Raw genomic sequence first — 26,644 nt, forward strand, 5'->3', positions numbered from 1 at the left:
CAATTCAAAATATTTGGTAGATACAGCTATTAAAATATTTATAGACATCTTCATTTTAATATGTTTTGAAACAGGCCAAAAATCAACCCGCTGAAGGGGAATACTTTACATGTTTGTACACCTTCATCTTCAGATTCAGTTTTCCGATTCTCTCTATCTGAGCGGTTAAGAGGTGCAGATGTTGAGGTTTGACACGGTATCTCAAACATCTCCTCACCTCTCCTGTTGAAAGGAAACATCAGTGTGACTAAATTAAATATGTATGGATATTCAAAACAAAAATAAAATATAGTGATAGTTACCAAGGCAATCCTCTGCGTTTAATCCTGTAATACAGACCAAATCCGATGCCGATGGTAACGCCCAGCACGAGGATTATTAGTAGAGTCTTGCAAACAATGCAGGATGCTGTAGGAAGATTGGACAGAGGTAAACACAACAGAATGGCCTAGCCAGACCTCAAAACTAATGTGACATCAGAAGGATAATAAAAGTTGAGCTGGGGACATTCAGAATGATCATTTGGGATGGCTTTAGCACCATCAAACCGCTCTCGCACACAATCAAACGCTCTCAGCATTTGATTGTGTGTGAGAGAGGGATTTATAGTGAATAACAGAGGGTTTGATAGTGTATGAGAGAGGGTTTGATGGTGAATGAGAGAGGTTTGATAATATATGAGGTCTGACTGTGCATGAGAGAGGGTTTGATAGTATATAAGAGAGGTCTGACTGCATGAGAGAGGGTTTGATAGTATATGAGAGGTCTGACTGTGCATGAGAGAGGGTTTGATAGTATATAAGAGAGGTCTGACTGCATGAGAGAGGGTTTGATAGTGAATGAGAGGTCTGACTGTGCATGAGAGAGGGTTTGATAGTGTGTGAGAGTGTAGCTGAGAATTATAGCCTAGACGGCCTCTCATACTACGTCAACTTCGTTGGCGTCTCTTGTGTCCGAGGATCCATTCCAAGAGATAGGGAAAAAAAACTTTTGGAGCCATTGATTAAAGCCATTGATTGGAGCCATTGATTAAAGCCTTGATTAAAGTGGTGATCAGGTCCGCCACAGGTTGCACCCAAGTGATGGTCGGATTGGGAGTCCGGACTGCCCACTTGTTAGGCACTTACGAACCAGGGATGTGTGGGATTTTTATAACCGCCAGTCCGCGGTCCCGTTAGGCTTTAGCCAGCTGAGTGCTGCCCAGGTTACACCAACTCCACAAGTGAAGTCCGGTTAATACCGCGAGGAGGGGCCTATCCGGGGTTTGCCATGCATGCAGGAATCGGTATCCTGAACCTTTGAGCCTACATCACATGACGCTTCAGCAACCCTCTCATACTACAGTTTGCAGACAACTGCCTTGAATACACGCTTTGAGATGTTCTAGCTGGGTTTTTAATCCTCAAACCCTGCACTACACCCGACACTAACTCAGCCAAGCTCTGATACTGATACTGGTTGCAAAAATGTCCTTGCAACATCGAATACTATGACAGTAATGACCTGCGTATAATAGTCATAATCATATTGTCCCCCGAATACATAGTATGGTCACACAGACAATTCTTTTTGTGGAGTGATTAACCCGAAGAGTGCATAACTGACAAACTGCCCAAGAAGTTGCTCACCTAACCTGTGTAATTAATGGAGAAGAGGACATGAAACTTGACTGTACAAAGTCTTTACTTGGGAGAAGGAAACAATATCGAAGCTTGATCGACTGTAAATGTAGCCATAATGGTGCATACAGTTCATTGATACATTTCATTGATACATAATTGATTCCATGATTTGATTTGTTTGTGATAGTTCCCATGTGTGCGTTTGAGTTTGGTCTCGCGTTGTTTGGGAGACGTGTTTTCGCCTTCTTTTCCGGTCGTTCGCTTCTGCCTGCTTCCTGGCGGCATGATGCATGGACTGTCGGGTGGCCCGCGGTCTTTTCTCATTGTTCGCGGACATCATGGGTTAATGTTTGTCACGGAAGCTATAAGGACATCAAAGACAATCGTTGCAAGTTTCACGGACAATTCCCTCATTCTGGCAGAGATGCATCTGGCTGCAGACAAAATGGCGGACCTCCGCAAGAGGCACTTCCGCAGTTGACAGGAAATCATGTGACCTCCGCGGTTGACAGGAAACCGGACGTTGGTCTTCTTCGTGTTGTTTTTAAGATTGCAATCCGCCATAAAACGGAAAGAAGAAGTAGAAGATACTGCGACAGCGGTAAGAAGATACTTTAAAAGGTTAGTTGTCTTTTCTAAGGTTTTATTCAATGTTGTTTATCAAACTTAATGTATTGAAGAATCCAGCGAGCGTGGGTATAACTGTTACCGATATGGAGAAAATACATTCGAAATCTCAAGTGGCTCTAAGCATTTAGCTAACGTTAGCTAGCTATGTTTCGTTGCGTAGTTGTTGCAGGTCATGTAGCTAGCTAAGCACTTATTAAAATATTTGTGTAAATTAATTAGTTTAATTGAGTTTAAAATTGATACTGTTTGAGGTTCGACGGATTACCCTTCAAAGTTGATTCCAACTGAAACGACATGCAAGCTCTGTTCAGGCAATCCCAAATTGGAGGAAATCTCGCACATCACAGACAAAGCCAGAATAGTTGGCATGAATGGTGTAATCCAAAGTAAGTTAAATGCATCCTTTGGTTTATTTAGTTTATAAAAGGACAGTGTGCATGTACATTAATCGTTTGATTAACCATATACAGCTGATTTAATGTCCTAATTTATATCCTTATGTCCATTAAAGACACCTCTACTTACAATAGAAGGTGTACTGAATGCCACATGATCTACCGTTATCAGCAATAGACAGATGATCTGCTTAATTTCAATGACCATGTCATTCTGACACTGCAGCTTTGCCTTTACCTAAGGCACAATCTTCAGGTGTGTAAAACGGTGTTAATGACAGACAACACAAGGTGTTATGACCTTCACTTATTCCATACTGACCCAGAAAGATTTCATCAATTGAAAATTGTTCAACTAACTATTGTCGCAAGATTTTCCAAATTCTCTGTAGCCCCTTTTCTGCTAGTACTGTGGTTTCTGCGGCACTAATCAAAGTTAAATTGGCAGCCTATTCCACATCTGCAATTTATTTGCCCATTTTTAAAATAAATACATTACCAGGTACAGTGATTACAGGGAATGATGTTACTAGTTACAGTAGTATTGTGTTTTCAGCATATTCATACCTTCCATTTCAAACCTTTTCCTGTCTTATTTTTTACCATAGAATCATGTGTTAGTGTCTAGAGTCATCAGCTCTCTGGAGGCTGTGTGTGAAGAACGGTTTCCAGCCACCAACTTAATTTTTTCAAGCATTCTGCCACTTTGAGGCACTTTGCAACAGAGAATACACATACGCATGTGTAAACTGTGGGTTCTACCCCCCTGTGGTGGTTATGGACCTCCACAGAAAAGCAGTGTTCAACTTTGAGGGTAAGTTTTTCCTAAAAGTGCTATTTAGGTAAATTGCTTTTTAACTATCGTTTTGTAGGTACCACATAAACTACAATGTACTTACTACTTGTTAGAAGACTAGACTAATGCTTTATGTCTATCTCTGCGCAGATGAAGTGGATTATTAAACCGTTATAAAGAATCGTACTGACTACCGAACTTCTGCTGGAGGGAAAAAATGCAGGCTCCGTTTATTCGGTAGTTTTGGGAGAAGAAGAAAATGAACAGCGTCTCAGTGACGTAATCAATCCGCGCATGCAAGCGCCACACCGCCCACTTGTGGACAAACAAAGTCGTAAACAAAATAATAGTACACAGTAACACATAGTCGTACAAATACACTGGTGTTATATCTCAACACTACTCATCCTCAAATGATATGTTGTGTCATATGTTGTATTTGGTGATTGCAGTTAGTGAGCTGAAACAACCGAGTGATGACTTCCAAGGTGAACACAACATAGAGGCATTTTGGGAATCCGTCCATCTACATGTAACCCGCACTTTGCGGTCGGCTGTCGTCTCCCTACACGCCCTGGGACTCTGCGTTGTGTTTGTTGTAGTATGATGTTTGCGTGGAAAAGGAAGGAGGCGGAGGCTTGGGATCGTGGCTGAGACCTGGACACTTTATTGGCACTCGCTTACACTTCACCTCTCATCAATCAGCTGGCCGCTGGCCTCATTATACTCAGCTTCCGGCAGAAGAAACAAAAAAACATTTGATCAACGTAGCCTTTTGCCCGGGACAAGAACTAGGGGTACGGTGTTGCAAAAGGGACAAACATCGCCATTTGCGGCATTCCCAGGGGAACATACAGCGTAACAGTGCCACCCTGTGGCGGATTTACATTACTACCTTACATCTACCCCTTCTTTAATTGATGGCGTCCCAGCCATCAGACCAAACAAAACAAAACAAATAAAACTTATGAGCATAAACATTAAAACAGATCACACTTAAAGTGACGTATTAATACCATGAGTTGCATATGAAATGTAGATGTGTAAATGCAATCAAAGTAAATAAACCATTAATAAAAACTTGTTTTTTTTTTTTTTCCGTGGATTATACGTGCCCTGCTACTCTCTCTGCTATGGCCCTCTGCCACAATGTCCAGCCCCTCTCCATCTTCTGCTGTTCCTCTTTTGATCTCACCACCTGTGACTCGTAAGACAGTTTCTTTGGGGGACGTCGAGTTCTCTGTGGGTTCCTCCTCAGGCTGGGGCCATCAAGTGCGTTGGTGTCACTGACATTTATGTCCTCTTCCCCCCCTTGACTGACTTTTTCGGCTTCCTCCCCCATTACCTCCATGCCATCCACCTCCCAGTCCCCCATGTCAGACTCAACTCCTGCACTTGTTGCTGCACCAGCCCGCTCCACCGGAAGAAACATACACTGTGTAAGAAGGTTGCGGTGAACCACTCTCTTTTTCACCATCCTCTGTTCGGACCACATACACAGGTATACTGGGTTGTTTCTTCACCACAATGTATGGGCGTGACTCCCATCTGTCTCCCAGTTTCTGCCGTCCCTCCACATGACATATTTTGACCAAGACTCTGTCCCCTGGGCTGAAACCTTGACTCTTTGCCTTTTGATCATAGTACCTTTTCTGCTGCTCTTTTGCATGTCGTGAGGCCTGGTTAGCCTGAGTATAAGCTTCCGACAGACAGTCATGCAGGGTCTGGACATATTCACTATACTCACATGGCTCTTTGGTGGTAGAAAGCCCAAAAATCAGGTCGACTGGGAGTCGTGGACGACATTAGTTCCCACAAGCAGTGGGACGGAGGAGCGATACTCGGAGTCAGGGACAACAAAAGCTGGCACACTCTGGAACTCTTTCCCCAGCACTATCAACTTAATGCACAGGACACCAGAGTAAGGCACATCCTGACCTGCTGCACCTGCTATGGGTATTTTAGAGGGCCGTAGTTTCTGTCCATGGAGGTCAGGGTGGTTGCACCAGTATCCGTGAGTAATACTGGTTACCTGAGAGCCGGAATCGATAAGAGCCCTGCACTTTAATCCATTGACTTCCAACTCACCCTCATTCCTGGGACCCACAATAGGAATGTCCTCTACTCCATCATCAGTATCGCTCACCTGCAGTGGGGGGTCTTGCTGCTTGCCCATGGTTGCCCCAGTTACCACAGGCTCTAGGCGTTTAAATGCTGCGTTGAGTGGGGCGTGGTGCTCTCCGCGGAGGTCGCAGGCTGGGGTCGGTGAGTCCAGGGCGGACTGGGATCTGGGAGCACCGCTCGACATACTCGGGCTATATGCCCTTGCTTCCCACACCGGTAGCAAACAACACTGGAGCCCTGAGTAACTGTTCTGGGAGATGGTTGGGGCCTTAGTGGGGGTGCAGGGGCTGGTGCAGGGGTAGGTGCAGCAATTCTCAACTCAAGGTGAGCCAACTTGGTCATCTGTTCTTCTTGGCTAAGAGCTAATTTCTTGACCATATCTTTAAGCTCTGTCCACTCTGAAGTGTGTTTTGACCTCTCTGACCTCATATTGGTATCACATTCTGATGTGACCTGCACCTGGGTGAGCGCTTTCTTTGTCTTGTGTTGTGACTGGAACTTCTGAGTCTCTTTTGCAAGGTTTCTAAGCTCTGCTTGCAGCTCCCGGAAACTCAAAAGCCTGGGCTTCACTGGTGCGATCCTTGCATACACCATCTCATCCATAAGCCCTCTTAGAAACTGTCGAGTGAGTTTACTATCACGATCAGGAAATTGCCTGCCCCCTCTCTGACTTTCCTCTACCACTCTCAGTGTTGCCTCCAGAGCAATAGCATAAGAGCAGGCAGACTCTCCGGACCTCTGGCTGCGCTCATAGAAGTCGGCTAGTGGATCAAGTGAGCCTTGTGTGTCGCTGTATTCAGCCCTGAGCTCCTCATACGCCTTCTCTGGAGTCTGGTCGTGGGGGGGGTAGGTTCAGGACTAGCTTCCTGGCCTCACCGCTTAGGTGTCGCACAACAGTCGAAAAGCGGAGGTGTGTGGGGAGCTCGATTGCCTCCAGAAGGTACTGCATATCACGAACCCAGTCTTCTACAAGTATTTTGCTGTCTGGATTGCCAGTGAAGATTTGGACATGTTTTACCTGATGAGTTTGCATGAACCCACCATATGCAGCTGGTGGAAGGGTTGTGTTGGCTGCAGCTCTGATGGCAGCATTCATTGGGGGCTCATACGGACGTGGGTGCATGTGCAGGGTGGTGGATGGGTGTGGTGGAGGGTGTTGTGGGAGTGTGTTGTGGTACATGACAGCTCGAGGGTCTGAGGCAGGGGCTGTGTGGTTAGGGGCTACATGTTGCACTGCTAGTGGGGTGGTCACCTCTTGGGGGTAGAGGGCAGCAGGCTGTGACATATGCACCTGGGGGATTGATCCATGCTGCAAACTTTGAAGGGTCTGGCCAGTAGAAGAGGGGTAGCTCATAATGTTCATCATTGGTGGCATTTGAAAGCTTGGCATGAGGGCCTGGGGCACAGGGGGATTATATGCAGGACCAGTGTAGACCTGGGGTTTAGGCTCGGCAGCAGGGCTTTGGTAAGGAGGGGTGTCTGGGTGAGTCATGGTAGGCCGCTGTACAGTTTGCATTTCCGTGGAGGTGGGGCACAAGAGGCTGTGAATGGGCAAAGGGTGTGTGTGCTGGTTCACACTGGCTTGGGCCGGGGATTAGGTTCCACTAATATCTGTACAGCTGGAAGGGATGCACTGGGCAGGCTGTAGTCTGGCCTGCTGTTTCGGTGGATTGGTTTGGCAGCTGGGCTGCTATCAAAGCATAGTGAGGGTGCTTGCATTGGAGCTCTAGAGGCTGGCAAGGTGGGTGCATGAGCTGGAGTGGAGTAGTGAATAGGGTAAGGTGACAGTATTGGGGGTGGTGGAGTGAGTGGTGCACTTAGTCCTGGGTATGGGGGCTGCTGACTGCTGTGGTGGTCTTGAGGGAGGATCAGCTGTTGGGTGGTGGTGGAGCTAGTGAAGTAGTTGTTAAGCTTTGTCCTCACTGATTGCTGTTGATTTGCAGCACTGGTGGTTGTTACGCCCTTGCTTGAAAGGTGGGGTTGTGTCTGGGCTGGAGTGTCACAGTTGTGGCTGGCTGTGGGCATCGGGGGCAGTTGGGAACCCGGTGTGGCAGCAGAGGCACCTTCTTGCTTTGACTGATAATCTGCATAGTCACTGAACATTTTGATATATTTTTTTCTAACTCACTATGACTGGTGTAACTGTAGGTGTCAAAACAGATGACTATTAATGATTCACTGTGTTCACAGAATAAGTTTAGCTGTGTATGCAAAATCTCCCCTTTTTTTCCAGTAAATATATCAAAAAACAATAATCACTATCAACTCAAAACTCACATTAAACTTGAGTCAAAATCAGATGGTCAATACACAACCCTTAACCAAAACCAAAAAATTATGAATGATATACGTATATCAGCTTAATGTTAAACACAGTGTTCCTATAGCAGGATCTCACATAGCACACTTTTACACAACTCAAATAACAGTTAAGTTTATGGAAATATCATAAAAAGTCCTCAAATGGATATAGCAAGCTTTCAACAGTCTGTAAAGGATATTTGAAGAGGTGAGTATCTTGCCAATGCTGCAGCGCCTATGACAGTAGTTCAGTCCACCACACTGTCCAGTCACTGAAGGTCACGCAGTTCAATGCAGCAGCAGCAATGGCGAGGACGCGAGTCTCTGTATCTCCTTGGATCTCGAAGCACCACGATCCGGGTCACGGCACCATGATGTAACCCGCACTTTGCGTTCGGCCGTCGTCTCCCTACACGCCCTGGGACTCTGCGTTGTGTTTGTTGTAGTATGATGTTTGCGTGGAAAAGGAAGGAGGCGGAGGCTTGGGATCGTGGCTGAAACCTGGACACTTTACTGGCACTCGCTTACACTTCACCTCTCATCAATCAGCTGGCCGCTGGCCTCCTCATACTCACAGCTTCCGGTAGAAGAAACAAAAAACATTTGATCAACGTAGCCTTTTGCCCGGGACAAGAACTAGGGGTACGGTGTTGCAAAAGGGACAAACATCGCCATTTGCGGCATTCCCAGGGAACATACAGCGTAACAGTGCCACCCTGTGGCGGATTTACATTACTACCTTACATCCACATGATAAGCAGAGGATTTTTTGATGGTGAGTGCTGAGAGGCCAGGTCAGGTCGCTCTCCATGGTGCTGAGGGTGGGTCAGCAGTCCAGTGGAGCGCCGATGGGAGATCGGGGCGCCACAGTGTATTTAGTTTGTCAAAAGAGTAAAATACACCAGGTCCCATCGGATGTGACTGCGTCTCCCCGGAATGAACTGTATTAGATATTTCAATATTTTTGAAATTATGTTTTTGATGCAGACTCTTAACAGAATCCATTTGTTGTCCAACCGGCATATGACAATTGGGCACCATGGATTGGGAGGGAGACGAGGAAAAGCAGCAAAGTACTCAACACGGACTATTAAAAGGTCCCATTGCAGACATCGAACTAGACATCGAACTAGAATAGGGTCTAATTGGCTTTTCAGATTTCATGTTTTCATCTTTTCAAGGCATGGCAAGGTTTTTGCCCACTGGACAGAGCAGTCCAAAGCTCTACTGAGAGGTGACCCGCCTCCTGTCTTCAGGCTCCCAAGACTCCGGAAACGGACGTTTTCGGAAGTCGTCCAGGTCAGATTGAAATTCAATTTAACTACCGGTATAATCAGAACCATTAATAACTAATACATTCAGGTGCTTCAAACACTTAATTAACTAATGTTGAAAAGTGCATTGTTAAATAAATATGTTTTTCAGTCATCATCTGTCTTGTTGCTCTCTTACATTACAGGAACATAACGAGGGCTTAGAACCAGAGGGGGGTAAGTGACATTTGACAAACTTTATAGGACAGCCACAACAAAAAATGACCATACATTGTCATTGCATGTTGTGTTTATTACGATATTTGATGAATTACTCTGGGTTGGTTTAGAATTCATAAGTTGTCCTTTGCCACACATCCCTAGAGGTTCCTCTACACTACTTGATGACCACCACACCCACTACAGCAAAGATGGCAAAACGTGCAAGAGAAGCCCGCAGGTCTGCCAATGAAAGATTGGTGGACTTCATCACAAAGCTGAAGGGGTCGGACAAACGGCTACTGGTATGATACCAATAATAATGATGCTTATACATAAAAACATTTCTAATAGCAAAAAAGATGATCAAAGCCTGAGCTTCTGCAGTGCATTTATTTGACATGGTCTTTGTTTCTATAGGAAATAATCACAGGTGAAGGCAGCTCCAAGTGGCTGGTGTATTTCAGGTCTGCGAAACCAGACAGGGCCTTCACCTACCTGGAAGAAGACGACCAAATTGCTGAAGTTTTTAAGCACATCAACTTGGTCCTCAAAGGAGCCACAAAATGTGCACCTTGTGTCCCAACGACAGAGTTCCAGAGAGTCAGCTTCGTGCTGGATGTGCTGATGCCTGAGGTGAGGTTTAACTCAACCATCTAATCTTAGTTACATTGATTTCAATAACTGTCTGTTTATCCAGTCATCAAAGCCTGTATTATAACTGTTAAAAGGGCATTCCGCGATTTAGTGAATGGGTTATGCTCGCCCCACCACTAATTTGTATTGTGTTGTAAATATGGGACCCCTTTTAACTGGAGGTTATCTATCTCTACCAGGCCATTGTCCACGCTCTTGTGGCAGTGGACAACCTCTCTCTAGCTGAGGCAAAGAGAAGATTTAACGCGGGACCATTGTATGATGAAAGGTACAAATGTCTGAAATCAGTCTACCACTTTGTGCCTAACATCCCCTAGCTGTGTTAATATTCATGATACACCACGCGTTCTCGTGTCCGATCGATTGTATTTCTTATTTCTCCTTTTCTCTGTCTCTTTTCTTTTCCCAATGTATTCTTTAGTGAAGTGCAAGAATTTAATGATATTATCAAGATGCAGAAGAGGCAGTAGATCGAGGCCGAGCATTAATATTTTTATTTCCATTTTATTTTATTTTTATTTTATTTATTTTGCTTTTGTTTTGATGTTTTTGTTTATTATTATTATTATTATTATGTAAAACCTCAACCACATTCTGTAAAATGCTGAACCCAATGATAACACCGAAAAATAACAAAATAAATTACTTAAAAAAAAAGAAAAAAAGAAGAAATGTGCGTCTGCTTTGGGGGCCCTCCACCCCGGGGACCCCCACCAAGCCCCTGGTCACAGATGTTTACCATGTGAAGATGTCAAATGTTGCGCACAATGTCACATTAATAAAGATTATTGTTATATTTAACCCAATTTATTCTGCTTGTACATGCATATTAACCCTTAATAGAGTGGGATATCCCACTGTTATCATGGCTAAAACAAATTGTCTCATTGTCATAGGTATCTTAGACTGTGTGCACAACTGCCCTGGTAATTGTAAGACTTGACTGTATGAGAGGAAATGCCAAATTTCTCAATTGAGTACACATCACGTTAGGGATCGGCTTGATAGGTTTTTAAGATATTTTACTTTTAGACATTGAATACTAAAAGCCTATGTTGACTTAACTACTATTTCACCTGGGCCCTATACTACAAAGCGAGTTTATGTGCGTTTGTAAGTTTCGGTAGATAGCCCCTTCAGTCTCATTTGTCCCAGTAGTAGATAATGGCAGGTTCTATGGGTGTGTTGAAACTGTGGTTAGATAAGGCACCATGTTATCAGAGCCTGTGTATTGTGCTCACAGTGTTTACTCAAAGGGGCATCTGTTTGCCATTGAGTCTAGGTTATTTTGCCCTCGGTGGGCTTCTGTAAATCTTACCATACTTGTTACACACTCAGGCAGTGACTTTCTGTATCCGATAATAACTGATTAATGAGGGTCGAGTCGTTAGAAAAATAGCCCACATTCTAACCATCCATAGCGAATGTTAGCTGGCATTCACTAGTGTTGTTAGACATCTAGCTAACGTAACGCAATTGCTAACACTGTTGGCTAACGTTATCTAGCTAACAACACTGTCAACTGCGGAGATGCTTCTTGCGGCGGTCCGCCATTTTGTCTGCAGCCAGCTACTTTTGTTCTGGCATGCCGCCAACGAGGTACGTTACGTATGCTATGTGTAGCCCATGTTATGTGCGGTCTGATTTTATGTTAATTGTGCTAATTGTATTGTTTCATGTATACAGTTTTCACAGTGTTGATGGAGATTTGGAGACTTCATTAAACCTGTTCAAGAAAGCTACTTGTGTTCACCGTGCCTTTGGATGATTTACATCGACCATTACTATATTTAAGTATGCAGTGATGCGTTTGTGCCCCAGAGTGTAGATTTACATTTCCCAAGGAGATAAAGGGTTTCATATTTCATGAATTCCCCTCTTGACAGCCCACATGTTCTCCAAAACTGAAACAGGTTTTGTGTGTGTGTGTGTGTGTGTGTGTGTGTGTGTGTGTGTGTGTGTGTGTGTGTGTGTGTGTGTGTGTGTGTGTGTGTGTGTGTGTGTGTGTGTAAAATTGGCTGAGGGTGTAATGCCTCAAGGTAGTCCTTCCCACCAATCTTTTATTAATTCTATTGCTCTATAATAAGCTATGTTGGATCTATTTGTGTTTTATTTCTCTCTTTAACATTCTTTCAGTTATTTTGCCATCTGTTTTGTTGCCCATTTTGGTGTTACTTTCTTCACATATCTCTGTTGCAAGTGTTCTTCTGAAAAACAAACCCCGATGGAACACGAGGTTTTGAAATAAAGCCCAACACTGACCTTGAGGATGATGATCATATGATGATGATCATATGATCATGTGATGATGGAAAATACAAGTTCCCAAATTACAGTCCTTTCTAACACGAGTATGAAAAGACACACACCCTAATAATACCCCTTTCACACTGGCCAAAAAACCCCCGCTAACATCCGCCTTTGGTGGTCAATGATTGGTCAATGACTGACCAAAGGTGGCTGTTTAGCGGGTTTTTTGGCCAGTGTGAAAGGGGTATAACACTAAGTTCAACACTTGGTGTCTTAATAGCAATTGAGAAAGAGATCTCAGACACAAAACAAATGCTAAAACCAGACAAGAAATAAAACGGGTCAATAACACAGGCATAGAATTAGAGGACGTAAAGTAATAACATGTGGGTTTAACCAGAGACAGCTTCACTTATCGTGGAGCCAGTACATTCTGTCAGTTTGAAATGCTAAGATCACGGCACGGATAGCATCAGACTGTGAAGTTGTGTTGTCAGCGAAACTGGCCGATCAAAGAGCCTTTGACGTCGTCAAAGGCTCGGTACAAACCACATGCAGATTTCAATGATACGGTGAATAACGCTTAAGTACAAGCATTGGGGGGGGGGGGGGAGAGACCTATTTCTGTGGAAACGGCATCCTTTGGAACAAACCTTAACACTCCTTGTTGTTTGTGTACAACTTGCCAGCATTCCTATATGAAATGCAACTGATAGTATGAGTCTCAGAACTTCAGATAGCAACAGCCACCGGCTATCAAAGGTAGGGGTCTAGTCTTTTTTTTTTGAGCCCCCCCCCCTTTCTCCCCAATTGTATGCGGCCAATTATCGCACTGTTCCGAGCCATCCTGGTCGCTGCTTCACCCCCTCTGCAGATCCGGGGAGGGCTGCAGACTACCACATGCCTCCTCCCATTCATGTGGAGTCACCAGCCGCTTCTTTTCACCTGACACCAGGGGGATGTAGCATGTGGGAGGATCACATTATTCCCCCTATTGCCCCCTCCCCCCGGAACAGGCGCCTCGACCAACCAGATGAGGTGCTAGTGCAGCGAACAGGACATACCCACATCCGACTTCCACCCGCAGACACGGCCAATTATGTCTGTAGGGACGCCTGACCAAGCCAGAGGTAACACGTTATTTGAATTGGTGATCCCCATGCTGGCAGGCAATGGAATAGACCACTACGTCACCCGGAGGCCCCCATAGGGATCCAGTCTTGTAAGTCATCATCAACTTACTGCCAGATAGCACCACCTCGTAGAGATGGCTTGGATTTAACGTTTGATGAGAGCAAAAAGTGACGAGAAATGGGAGGTGGTTTAAGAACACCGAACAAACAAGAGTTCGCTCCACATTATCCAGGGGTCATCTGTGGAAACCCGCCCTCGAGATTACGAAGAGAAGGAACGGCAAACCTCAAACCCTGTTTTTGTTCCGTTTCTCTGCTTCTTATTAAAATCATCAAATACTGACTGAGAAATGTCCCAGAGCCACACGGGTAGAACAGGGGAGAGAGAGAGACGGAGAATATCTTACCTGAGTTTATGTGCACATAGAGGGTGCCTGACTTTCTCCCATAGGGGTTTGATGCGTCACAGACGTAAAGGCCACTCAAGTCAGCGGTGAGGCTGAGAAGCTTTAATTTTCCCTCCGTCACTCCGACAGCAGACTGAGGCCACGGTTGGCTGAATCTGAAAGAGATTTAAAAAAAAAAAATCTGTAGTTAGTGGGGGGTTTTTTTTGGAGCTTTTGGTTTTGTCCCAAAGAAGGGGGCTTCTACGACAGTTAGAATTCCCCAAAAGTTTGGTTTCAAAAAGCCACATGAGAGGAAATCTCTACAAACTTCGGCAAAAAAAGCTGGCTATGATGCATTATGACATTTGACAGATAAACAGGCTAATGATGACATATTTATAATGCATAAATCCGTTTTAAATTGACATAATGTATCATAAAGGTGGCCATGAGGTGCTGTGAGGGCGTAAACATGGTTACAATGAATCTTACAATGACTATAGGGCGTTAGAGATGCAAGCTTCATAAAAAGTGTTACCTAATATGCAAATTTTGGTATGTGCAATGTTACTATGCAAATGTGGTGTGTGAAAGATTATGTTGAATAAAAAAATCCATTTGGATTCTTCGCGCCTTTGTTGTTTCCACGGAAATGACCGACAAGGTGGAAATGTTCAGAAAGCTTTATGGTGGACAACGGAGCAGGAGGAGCAAGAGCCTGTGTCAGCAAATTCAAATATTTTTTTTTAAAACAATTTTATGGTGGCACATGTTTTCAGTTTAAATATAGAGCTAAGGCTGAATTCAGACAGCGTAAGCAGCAAAGGCCACAGAGTTCTGGTGGTGTAACGCAGGGTCACTTCTACATGGATGCCATTCATCTGCATTCTATGTACTGAACAGTACGCCCCTATAGTATGCAGTATACACTCCATACCCCCTCCCCCTTTTTTCTCCCCAATTGTACCTGGCCAATTACCCCACTCTTTTGAGCTGTCCTGGTCGCTGGTCCACTCCCTCTGCTAATCCGGGGAGGGCTGCAGACTACCACACCTCCTCCGATACATGTGGAGTCGCCAGCTGCTTTTTTTTCACCTAACAGTGAGGAGTTTCACCAGGGGGGGACGTAGCACGTGGGAGGATCACACTATTTCCCCCAGTTCCCCCTTCCCCCTGAACAGGCGCCCAGACCGACCAGAGGAGGTGCTAGCGCAGCGACCAGGACACATACCCACATCCGGCTTCTCTCCCGCAGACACGGCCAATTGTGTCTGTAGAGACGCCCGACCAAGCCGGAGGTAACACAGGGATTCGAAGATCTGTGTGTTGGTAGGCAAGGGAATAGACCGCTACGCTACCCGGACGCTCACGCTCCATACTTTTAAGTATTGCAGAGTATACTAACAGATGGGACCACAGGTGGCACTAGGGCATCGGGTATGGGGAAGTGAAATTTCCTAGGCTTCTCATATGTCAAAATTAGCTTAACCCAACAGCTGGCACTTACAATTAAGAAAGTCCTCAACTGGGCATCTGGTTAGCATGGCGGTCTATTCCGTTGCCTACCAACACGGGTTAAACGCAGAGTGTAATTTCCCTACGGGGATCATTAAAGTATATATTCAAAAAAAAATCCTATTAGGCCTACATGTTATTATCACTGGTGTCGTCAACGTGAGATGGCGCAGCAGAATAATTCCATTCATTCTTCACACAGATTAACGTTCATTTATCCTGAGGTCAATTAGCTTCACCAGTCAGAGATGTTTTTGTGATTGTTTAAGAGGATCACATTCATACATCTCAGAATGAAAAGGGTGTTTGCATGCGCCTACAAGCTGTGACTGGTAGACAGGATCTCAAACCCATATTTATCGTAGCCTTTATTCCCACGGCACTGCGAAACTGCCGGCGTGGGCTGTGCATCTTAAATTGTGGTCACTCGCTCACACATGGATGACCTGAGACGGGCGTTTAGGAAGACGTGCTCGCAACTCGCATCAGGTGCACCATGGGTCTGGACAGTTTTGTAATTATTTTATCACAACATTATAGACATAAGTCATAGCGAGTTGAAAATGAAAATAATCATAGCTTTTTCTACCTCAAAGACTAGGGCATTACCAGCATCTAGCCTCTTAATTGTGCTGCCTATAGTTGGGATATCGCTCCTGTCCAGACAGCTGGAGTCCTTGACACAGAAGGTCAACATAATTACCAGGCACAGTAAATCATTTTGTTAAGGACTGCTGCTCTAATGAAGGCCAAACACCTCACAGTGATCTGCTCTTATAATCTTGTGATTTCATGAATTGGGTCGGCTTGCACTCTTTAAAGTTAAGGGATCAAAATTATTTATGCGAACCAGCTGAAATGTGTGACCAAAGCACATGAGTTTGAGTGTGTGTATGTCACATGACGCAATCTGCTATGAAAAATGTTTCTTCCAAACTACCTGCTCCAGGTGATGTTTGATTTGGGGCTGGCATCAGATACACATTCAAACACATCTTCGGCTGTTTCACTTATGTTCACAGACTGTGGTGCATCTAGAACAAAAAACAGAGGGCGTTGGTTTATTAATGGGCGGCATGGTGGCCCAGTGTTTAGCACTGTGTCCTCACAGCAAGAGGGTCCTGGATTCGAACCCCAGGCTGTCCCATGTTCTTTCTACGTGGAGTTTGCATGTTCTCCCCATGTCTGGGTGGTTTCCTCCAGGTGCTCCAATTTCCTCCCACCATCAAAAAGACATACATGTCAGGGTCCTGTCTGTGTCCCTGACCAAGACAATGGAAAGAAGAACTGAAGTTGGTCCCTGGGCCCTGCATCTGCCCACTGCTCCTATACAATCTATTACTACTACTACTTTCAGTTGCTCCTGTTAGGGGTCACTGCAGCGGATCATCCATTGCCGTCTCTTCCTGTCCTCTGCATCTTCCTCTGTCATGCCAGCCACCTGCATGTCCTCCCTCACCACATCCATAAACCTCCTCTTTGGCCTTCCTTTTCTCCTCTTCCCTGGTAGCTCCATATTCAGCATCCTTCTCCCGATATACTCAGCATCGCACCGCCACACGTCCAAACCAGCTCAATCTTGCCTCTCTTGCTTTGTCTCCAAACTGTCCAACCAGAGCTGTCCCCATAATATACTCGTTTCTAATCCTGTCCTTCTTCATCACTCCCACTGAAAATCTTAGTATCTTCCACCCTGCCACCTCCAGCTCCATCTCCTGTCTTTTTGTCAGTGCCACCATCTCCAAACCACACAACATAGCTGGTCTCACTACCATCTTGTAAACCTTCCCTTTCACTCTTGCTGGTACCCTTCTGCAAATCACTCCCGACACTCTTCTCCACCCACTCTACCCTGCCTGTACTCTTCTTCACCTCTCTTCCATATTCCCAATTACTTTGAACAGTTGACCCCAAGTATTTAAACTTATATGCCTTTGTCACCTCCACTCCTTGCATCCTCACCATTCCGCCTCACCATCCTCTCATTCACGCATATGTATTCCGTCTTGTTCCTCCTGACTTCTCCAGTGCATACCTCCGCCTCTCCAGGCTCTCCTCAACCTGCTCCCTACAGATCATAATGTCATCCGTGAACATCCTAGTCCACGGAGACTCCTGCCTGATCTCATCCGTCAACCTGTCCATCACCACTGTAAGCAAGAAAGGGCTCAGAGCCGATCCTTGATGTAATCCCACACTCTCAAAAATGACGTGTTAAATAACAACACACTTTTTGTGTCATCACTATTTTTAACACATTTTGTGTCATTTTGTGTTGATGATGTGTTAAATCCCTGAAGGAAAAGAATGAACATTGTCCAAAACATTGCGTTAATTATTGTCCAATCACATTGCTGCTGGATGAGCCGTTACGAGCCCTCAAAAGGGAATTAATTTGTTCGTGTCTCCCAGTCCCGAAGAACGAAGTTGACGTGTGCTATGTAGCTAAATGAGGTAAAGCAATGTCTTTGGACTTTTTGGCTTACTTCTTGTCAATATTTTAAAGTTTAAATGTTCAGGAATGTTTTGAGGTTTAGGCTATTTGCTGGATGATTCTCTGAGACGGGTGCCTTTTGGCTCACGCCATTTTTGAAAAGAATTACCTCAAATAACTGTATCACTGATCACTACATCTGATAGTAGACTAGTTAAACCTTTGAGAAAATATATTTTCTCACCTCAGGCAAAAATCATTACTAGGCATTTCTTTCTCACTAATAGTCATTTTGAGTTCAACCCTGTCACAGACAACTTGGATCCTGTGTGAATATGATTTTAAAAGATATTCAAGTAAATTCTTGCAGACCCTTAATAATGAGATGTCCCTTGTTTAAGATCACTTATTCTAAGTATAATGTTATTTTTAAATACTCAAATTTGACTGCTAAAGCAGGTAATTAGAACTTCATCTAAGATCGGCCTTCATATTTTATCAAAAATATGCATTAACGTTGGAATTTGATTAGACTTTAATATTATTTCTTATTATCCAGTAAATTGTATACACAGTTCAACAACCATTAACCTCATATTTCTTATTATCATCAAAATATTAATAAAAACTTATCAGATAACAGGGTTGAGCGCGACGTGACAGGGTTGAAAATGATAACAGGGTTGAAGGGACAATCAATATTTCAGTACAGTATGGATTTATTTACCTGTGAAATTAATAATAGCTACATTTGACAGAGGACAACAGTCAGATTTTTCAACTGTCATGAAAAAAACATGAAACAAACAAAACATTTTATGAAGTTTTTAACATTAAATCAAATTCTTCTTCAAGGCCTCCTCATTAGCGAAGGTTGCCAGCACCATCAGGATGACATGCTTGCCAAACAAGTCTCCTCCAGTTCTTTCTGTCGTGAGCTGATCCTGTTGCCTCCAATATTTTCAGACTAAGCCATTCTTTGATGTCATCATGATACTGCCTTTTAGGTCGGCCTCTCTTGCGCTTTGCTGGTGCAGTTCCCAAAATCGTTGTCTTTGTAAATTTACTTCCACCTGGGCAACAGGTATGCCCAAAGAATTACAGCTTTCTTTTCATAATATGTGCCATTAGTCCTCTTTTTTTTCTAATTCATTATGGATGCTCGCATTCGTTCGTCTCTCTGTCCAACTTATTTGAAGCATCCTGTAATAAAGCCACATCTCGGCAGCCTCAATCCTGTTTACCATCGCTTTCTTCAATGTCCAACTTTCAGCTCCGTATGACAACACTGTCCAGACGAGTGCTTTAAGTAGACTGACTTTCATTTCTTTTCTTATTCCCCTATCTTTCCATATTTGTACCATCTCCATCATTCTTTTCTTTGCGAGGGTAATTATGATTTTTGTCACCTGTACAATCACTGTCATTTTTCTTAACTGAACCCAAGTATTTGAAGTTCTCTAGGTGTTCTACATCTTGTCCATCTACTTTCCATCTACATTTCCCTGCCTCATTTACTCGACTCAACATTTCGTTTGGATCTTGCTGTCCATCAGCTGCTAGTACCGTGTCATCTGCAAATCTAAGATTGCTTATCTTATAACCACCTATGCTCACTCCACATTCATCTATATCTTCCTCACGGATCACTTGTTCTATGTGTAGTGTGAATAAGCATGGTGATACAACGCAACCTTGACATACACCCTTCTTTTTTGGAAAAGCTTCTGTGTTCTCACCATTCCATCTCACCACTGCGGTCTGGCCAATATATAGACCTTGAAGTAGCACAATGAAGTGTCTAAGGAAACCCATTTCCAGCATGATTTTAAAGAGCTGTGCATGGCTTACTGAATCAAATGCCTTTGAATAATCAATGAAAATCAGCATTGCCTTATTATGTGTTGGATACCTTTTCAATTAGTGTTTGCAGTGTTACCAGCATTTCTGAACACCCTCTTCCTTGTCTGTAACCTGCTTGCTCATCTGACAACTCTGATTCTATCTTGTTTATCATTCTGTCCAACAAGGTGGATAGCACGATTTTACCTGCGTGACTAATGAGGCTTATTGTGCGATAGTTTGCAGTCTTCGCTGCATCCAGATTTGAAAATTGTGACAAATTCCTGTGTTCTCCAGTCTTTCGGCCATTCACATGAACTCCAGATTTTGCAAACCAACTGGTGTAGTGCTAAAATAGCTATCTGACCACTGTTTTTCAGAAGGTCTGTTGGTATTCCATCAACGCCTGGTGCCTTGTTAGTTTTTAATTTATTGATGGCTTTTTCCACCTTAGAAAGAAGTGGAACCGGCTCTGATTCATCAAACTTTATACATTTGAGAAGGGTCTCTCCATCAGGCTTTTTAAACAACTTAGTCCCATATTCTTTCCATCGGTTCAGTGTCTCACTGAGTTCAGTCAGCACCTTGCCGTCCTTATCCTTTATGCATGCCTGATGAGGTTTGAAAACTTTTGTTTTCACTGATTTGACTTTCACTGCTTTTCCTTCTCTATCAAATTCATCTAATCTTCAAACATTCTTCTTTTAGCCAGGTGTTTTTATCTTCTCTAAGCTTCCTCTGTGTCTCTGCAGCCAAATAATATAGTACTTCATTATTGCTCTGCCGTGCCAGATGTTTTTCTTAAACGAGTTTTATGGTCTCTTCACTAATCCATGTTTTCTGTTCTTTGCGTGGTGTTCTTCCCAAAGTTTTCCTTGCTGTTTCATGCCATGCCTCTTTCATGCTAGACCACAGCTCTTCAGGAGTTGCCTGTTCCTGAGTCTCCGACAATAAAGCTCCAAAACGGTTCTGCGTTTCAATCTTGAACTTTGCTTTGGTATCTTCAGATTTTAACTGAGTTAAATTGTACCTGATAGGTGGCTTTTGGTTCCTTTTCTTGAGCAGTCTGAGTCGAAGTTTAGCCACCACCAGAATGTGGTCTGTCACAATCAGTTCCTGGTGTAGACTTTATTCTGGGAATAGCGATATAGTCTATCTGATTCTGGTATTCTCCATTAGGAGATACCCAAGTATATCTTCTTCTTATGTGATGCTGAAACATTGTGTTAGTGAGAAGATGCTTGATTGCTTCACAGGATTCTGCTAAATGTTCACCATTTCTATTGCGGTCTCCAAGTCCAAACGTTCCTATTCCATATTGTAGCGCATTCGGGGGAAAACGCAACCACAGGAACTGCCGCGGCCGGGACGCGAACCCGTATCGCCCGCACCGCAGGAGACATCGCTAACCGCTAGACTAAAGGGTCAGACCCGCCAGTCAGCGGCCAGCGTGTCTTCTTATCCATGCACGTTACAATATTCTGCTCCTTGCTTTTTTCCAACTTTGGCGTTGAAGTCCCCCATTATCACAATAAGTTCACCTTTCTTGATGGAGTCATACACAGATTGCAACTGCTCATAAAATTCTTCAATTTCAGTGTCTGGATGTGTCGGGGTTGGTGCATATATTTACACAATTGTTGTAATGAATGGTTTAGTGTTGATTCTGCATAGTACAATTCGATCAAACTGTTGCCTAATACTGAAGAGATGCTTCTTGAACTGGTCAGGTGTGTGTGGAGTTGCTCAGCAAGTCTTTTCTTTTTTCCTGCTTCAGTGTCCCTTTTCCACCTGTCACGCTCACTCCTGAGATTTTTCCCTTCTCTTTGGGTCTGCATCCCTTCTTGCCCTGTACTCTCTTCGCCTCTCTGCTGCCTTGTTTGCCATTGTGATGTCTGAAAATATTGGAACATAAGAGCTCATTAACAATTATTTCACATCAAAGTCTACAACTGAGTCATCTACTAAGAAGTGTCACATCAAACATTCAACCCTGTCACAATGATTTAACCCTGTTACGATTAAAAACCTGTGACGGCGTTGAAGTTTTTGGCTAATAGTAGCCACAACTCCATATTTAGCTAAAACATTAGCACCACATGGCATTTAGGACATCGAAAAATTGTAATATTTTGCAACACTACTGTTACATTTCTTTTATAAAAAACTGTTTGCTATCATTAATTCATACAACAGTGTAACTGTTGAGCCGGACAATCTCAATTTGACCATAAAAACAATGAAATATTGGTAAGAAAAGACACCGACACTTGCCTTTCTTTGCAGCATTTTCGCCAAAAGACTTGTGTGATGTCACTTCCTGAATGTTGATGTCACAGGGACTGATCCATTATTTTCATAGGGAGTAAATGGTATAGTGTGACGGGGTTGAAAACAAACTGGGAGACGTGTATAAATATTGCAATCGCATAGGTAATTCATGTATTTCTTCAGAAAATTTATATTTTTAGTTCAAGTAGACAAACAAATGATTATAATAGCAGCAAAATTTTGGTTTTAATTGCATTTTTTATTTGTTTTTAATTCAATGAAAACTTAATGATGCTCAGTGGGTACATGCAAACATGTTTGTCATCTACTATTAGACAGCCCATTATTTAAAAATAAAATAAAAAGTATTGCTGCAATGCAAAACAAAAAACCGTCATGGTCCATGCTTTATGCACCAAACTACATAGGCCGCGGAACCGGTATGGCCAGTAGGGCCGTGGCCATACCTACTTTGGCGCGCATCAAACATAAACGTGTAAAAATTCAAATCGCAAATACGTTATTCTTAATGTATTGCACATTTGCGCGCTTCCCGGGCTAATTTCCACTCGCTGTAAGCCTACGTACAGTACGTAGCCTATCACAAGCAACAAACTCTGTTTCCTAATGAGTGATTGGTTATTTGTGTCACGTGAGCTTAGCGTCACACGGACGTGAATTTCACAGAACAAAATAGCAGCGCTCTATGTAAGTAGACTAACTGCCAGTGTGTTTGCTAAACTTTAAGCAATAGTAACGTTAACATGAATGGTGACGCGTCGAAAAATAACTGATCTCTTCGGGTCAAAGTTAACCAAGGTAGCTGAGACAACCACTGTCCCTCCAGCCCACAATGAGCCCTCTGAGGAACCGGAAGTAGAATTTCTAACTGTCGCTGCTCCAACTGGCCCCTCTGCTGCCGCTACCCTCAACGTTATGAGCCTCACCCCAGCTGACAATGAGCCCTCTTGAGCTTGAGGAACCAGCAGTAGAATTGCTAATTAGCCCCAGAACTGTCAGGGCTCCAACTAGTGTTCGACCCTCTGCCGCTACCTCTAACGTTACAAGCCTCGCAGAAGTCCACTGTTCCAGTGAGTGCTGCAGGGCAGTGTTGTAGTCAAGACCGCCTCAATCGAGACCAAGACAAGACCAAGACTCCTCCTAGCCGAGACCGAGTCAAGATCAAGACCAACGGTGGTCGAGACCAAGTTCAAGACCAAGACCGGAACAAGTCGAGTCTTTTCCGAGACCCAGAATAGAATAGTTTGTATACCCTTTACAATAGCTATATTATTGTATTATAATGGCATTTATACATTTTCTACTCAGAATGAAGCCTTTGTACAAAACACTTACACAGTCAGGAGAGAAAATTATTTCATTGATCCTCATGCATAGTCTTTTAAAAAATACCAGTCAGTATAACATAGGATGGCTGATAACATAACTTTCTGAATAAACCAACTTTAAAAAAGGAACGATTCCCTCTGGTTAAAGGCAAGCAAAGATTTCACATTAATTTGGCCAGTGCAGCAACGCATTCAACAATACAGTACAACTAAACATCAGGTTATTTGTTAAAATGTAATGGAATTAGATACAGTTCATGCTTTCACTTAAACAATGAAAATACAGTAATCAGAAGAGAAGCGAATACATTTGCAAAAAAATAATATTTAATGTTTACAATATGTTTTATGTCTACAGACAGTCTGTTGGTCTACTCAGTATAAACCATTTTATATACCAGCCAACATGGGCATGGGCACCTTAGACTACTTAGACCAGGGGTGCCCACAATTTTTTGACTCGTGAGCTACTTTTAAAATGACCAGGTCAAAATGATCTACTCATATTAAAAATAATAATAAAAATACTCAATACATGTTTTACATATATATGAACATTTATATGCAGTGTGTGTATTTATATACATGTTGTGTTACATATATAGTATTGCAATGGATTTGCATTTATATTGAACCTTACACAGGCAATAATCATACCAAGCATTCGCTACTACACTATGTTGAAATTGCATCACTGCATGAACCTTTACAGCTGTGGCAAATATTGTGATCTCTACCTCTCTACTCTGAGGATGACCTGCCCTGGAGGGAGTCAGACAGAGTTGCATAGTTCGGACAGTAGCTGCTGGTAGCCAGCCTCAAGCAGGCCTCCAAATGATCATCTGTCATGGCGGAACGGTATTTGGACTTGATAATCTTCATGTGAGAAAAGGCTGACTCACACAAATAAGTAGAGCTGAATAATGCCGTCAAGGAGGTTGCGCATTTCCTCATGTTTGGGTACTTGTCCTCTGTAAGTAAGTTCCAAAACTCTCCATGCGCCCTGGACTTAAGCTGAATGTCAGCCTGTACTGTCAGCATCTCATCCTCCACTGCAGACGAGTTCAGGTGAAACAGTGTTGCCATTTTTGAGGCGAGGGAATCCACCTCTGTATCTTCCCCAAATGGGTAGCACATAAATGTAGCGATTGGCTCAAGCAAAGCAAAGTCTTGAAACCGTTTGTCAAAGTCTGACCGGACATTTTCAATCTGCTCTGTGTAGCGTGCACTGTCAAGTTGTGCACACGCCCTCCCTTGCTTCTCCAGCTCTGCTGCGAGGTTTCGAAGTTTCCCAAATCACAGCGCTGCAACTTTGAGGACAGAAGTTGCATTTTCCGTTTGAAAGCGTTAACTGAGCTGATCATGTTTACCACGCTGTTGTCTTTTCCTTGCAGCTCTAAATTAAGCTCATTCAACATGTTGGTTAAATCAGTTAAAAACGCCAAGTCTAGCAGCCACTGATTGTCATTAAGTTGTTTGTGTTCCGCATGTTTAGTGATAAGGAGAAACTCCTTAATCTCCGGACAGAGCTCTCGAAATCTCTGCAAGAATCTCCCTTTACTAAGCCTTCTCACGTCAGTGTGTAGCAAGAGGTCAGAGTAGTTACAGTCAGCCTCTTCCAAATGTGTACCAAACAACCGTCTTTGAAGAGACCTCGCTCGAATAAAACAGGCGATTTTGGTTGCCACATCCATGATCTCTTTCATGTTTAGCCTTTTTGCGCATAATGCTTGTTGGTGTATTATGCAATGGTAATTAAGGAAGTCCGGGAAAGCATCGTCCTCCCTGCACTTGGCAATAAATCCATTCGAGCGGCCCACCATAGCAGGCGCACCGTCCGTGGTGATTGACACCAGTTTACACACTGGGAGCTGGATTTTATCCACAAAGTTTTTGAAGATCTGAAAAATGTCCTCTCCCCGCGTGTGTTCCTTCATGGCTAGTATTGTTAACAGCTCCTCTTTTGCGGTCATATCTTGAAACACCATGCGAATGAAAATGCACAATTGGGCCAATTGTGTGAAAAGTGACTGCTGGGCGATTAACTGCGATTTTAGTTCCCTCACCTTTCTCTTTCTCAGCTCGCTTTTCGGAGGGAAGTCATTGTCATAGTTTTTATGAACAGTTCGAAAGTGCCTCTCCACATTTCCTTTCTTTGGGATAGCAATGCTAGACTGACAGATGAGACAAACGTATTTGGAATAAGACATGGTGAAAAAAAATCCTCCTCCCATTCCACATGGAAATGGTACGTTTTTTGTTTCTTGTTAGGTCCGGCTCCCCCACTCATTTTTATTTTGTTTCACTTTTTAGTAGAATTTTTTTTTAGAGAGTTGAACTAGCTAGCTCGATACAGTTCTGTGTTAGCTCACGTTGTGGGCATGTGAACTTCAAGGTACGTTCGAGAAGGGCTCTGGTTGTTATGGTAACCTAATGTAACAAAGTTTGAGGTTCCGCTCTAGAATCTTTGGTTTTAGGCAACAGCAGACTGGCCGTCCTTTACGTCAATCAAAAGGCAAATGCCAAATGGAGGACAGATGATAGGCTAGTGTCTTGGGAAAAAAAAAAAGTTTTTTTGGAATGTCATGGAGATCTACCAGCACTGCCTTCGCGATCTACTGGTCGATCGCGATCGACGTAGTGGGCACCCCTGACTTAAGACAGTAGTGCATGGTTACACTTAAGAAACATTAGATATGACAACATTTTTGTCCCCAATCGTGAATGGTGAGGCCTCATGATAAGGCCCCCTCTGCTGAATACACGCTCAATAGGAGCTGAAGATGCAGGCACAGACAAGACTTTAAGTGCCAGGGAATGTAGGTTGGGGAACTTCTCTTCGTTCCTAGCCCAAAAACTGAGTGTGTCTTCATCATGGAAGTCTTTAATGGTCTCAAAGTACTTCTGTACTTGTGATGCTATGCTTGAGTCTCGGTCCCCACTGTGACTTTTTCTATGCCATTGGTACCTTGCCAATAGTCTTGGACACTTGAGTGGAGGTAACTCCTCTTGAGATTGTTGTGCACTATGGGGATCCTTCGGAGGGGATCCTGTTCCTATGGCCCTTGCTTCTGTAATCAAGGTGTCTGAAAAAAATAAACAAAGAAAAAGATCCTTAAGTCTTTTATGAACAAAGACTTAAATTATACCATTTTGTCATTTATTATATTTACTACTGTTCCTAAACTACCATTGTATGTACACAGAGCCATCAGGCAGTGAAAGCAGTGTGTGTGTGTGTGTGTGTGTGTGTGTGTGTGTGTGTGTGTGTGTGTGTGTGTGTGTGTGTGTGTGTGTGTGTGTGTGTGTGTGTGTGTGTGTGTGTGTGTTTGTTTACTGACCTCTTGAGTTCATCTCTGACCTGAGGAGACATGACATTTTCAGTACACTGAACATCCATATCCACCCAGCTGAGTCCAAAACGTGGGTCAAGCATGGCAGCTAGGAAGTACACATCCTCACCAAAC

The 26,644-nt window shown here is 43.5% G+C and overlaps 1 protein-coding gene across 5 annotated transcripts in view; it reads right to left on the reverse strand.

Annotated features, from left to right (window-relative positions):
• The window catches only part of si:ch211-214p13.3 (nectin-3), an 88,481-nt gene that overhangs the window by 38,842 nt on the left and 22,995 nt on the right, over positions 1-26,644 (reverse strand). For 4 of the 5 annotated variants that reach the window (XR_008810986.1, XR_008810985.1, XR_008810987.1 and 1 more), the window contains exons 4-7: positions 16,222-16,315; positions 13,788-13,942; positions 303-408; positions 110-222 (exon numbers count right to left, since the gene is read on the reverse strand). Coding sequence is in view for 2 of the 5 variants with exons in the window: in XM_056289119.1 (XP_056145094.1) it covers positions 110-222; positions 303-408; positions 13,788-13,942; positions 16,222-16,315 (468 nt within the window). In the remaining 3 variants the exon portion in view is untranslated. Of the gene's footprint in view, positions 1-109; positions 223-302; positions 409-4,087; positions 8,446-13,787; positions 13,943-16,221; positions 16,316-26,644 lie in introns of those variants that run through there. The other variant, XM_056289120.1, reaches the window with a different exon arrangement.

This window comes from Lampris incognitus, chromosome 11 (genome assembly GCF_029633865.1).
Source record: "Lampris incognitus isolate fLamInc1 chromosome 11, fLamInc1.hap2, whole genome shotgun sequence".
Classification (NCBI taxonomy): Eukaryota; Metazoa; Chordata; class Actinopteri; order Lampriformes; family Lampridae; genus Lampris; species Lampris incognitus.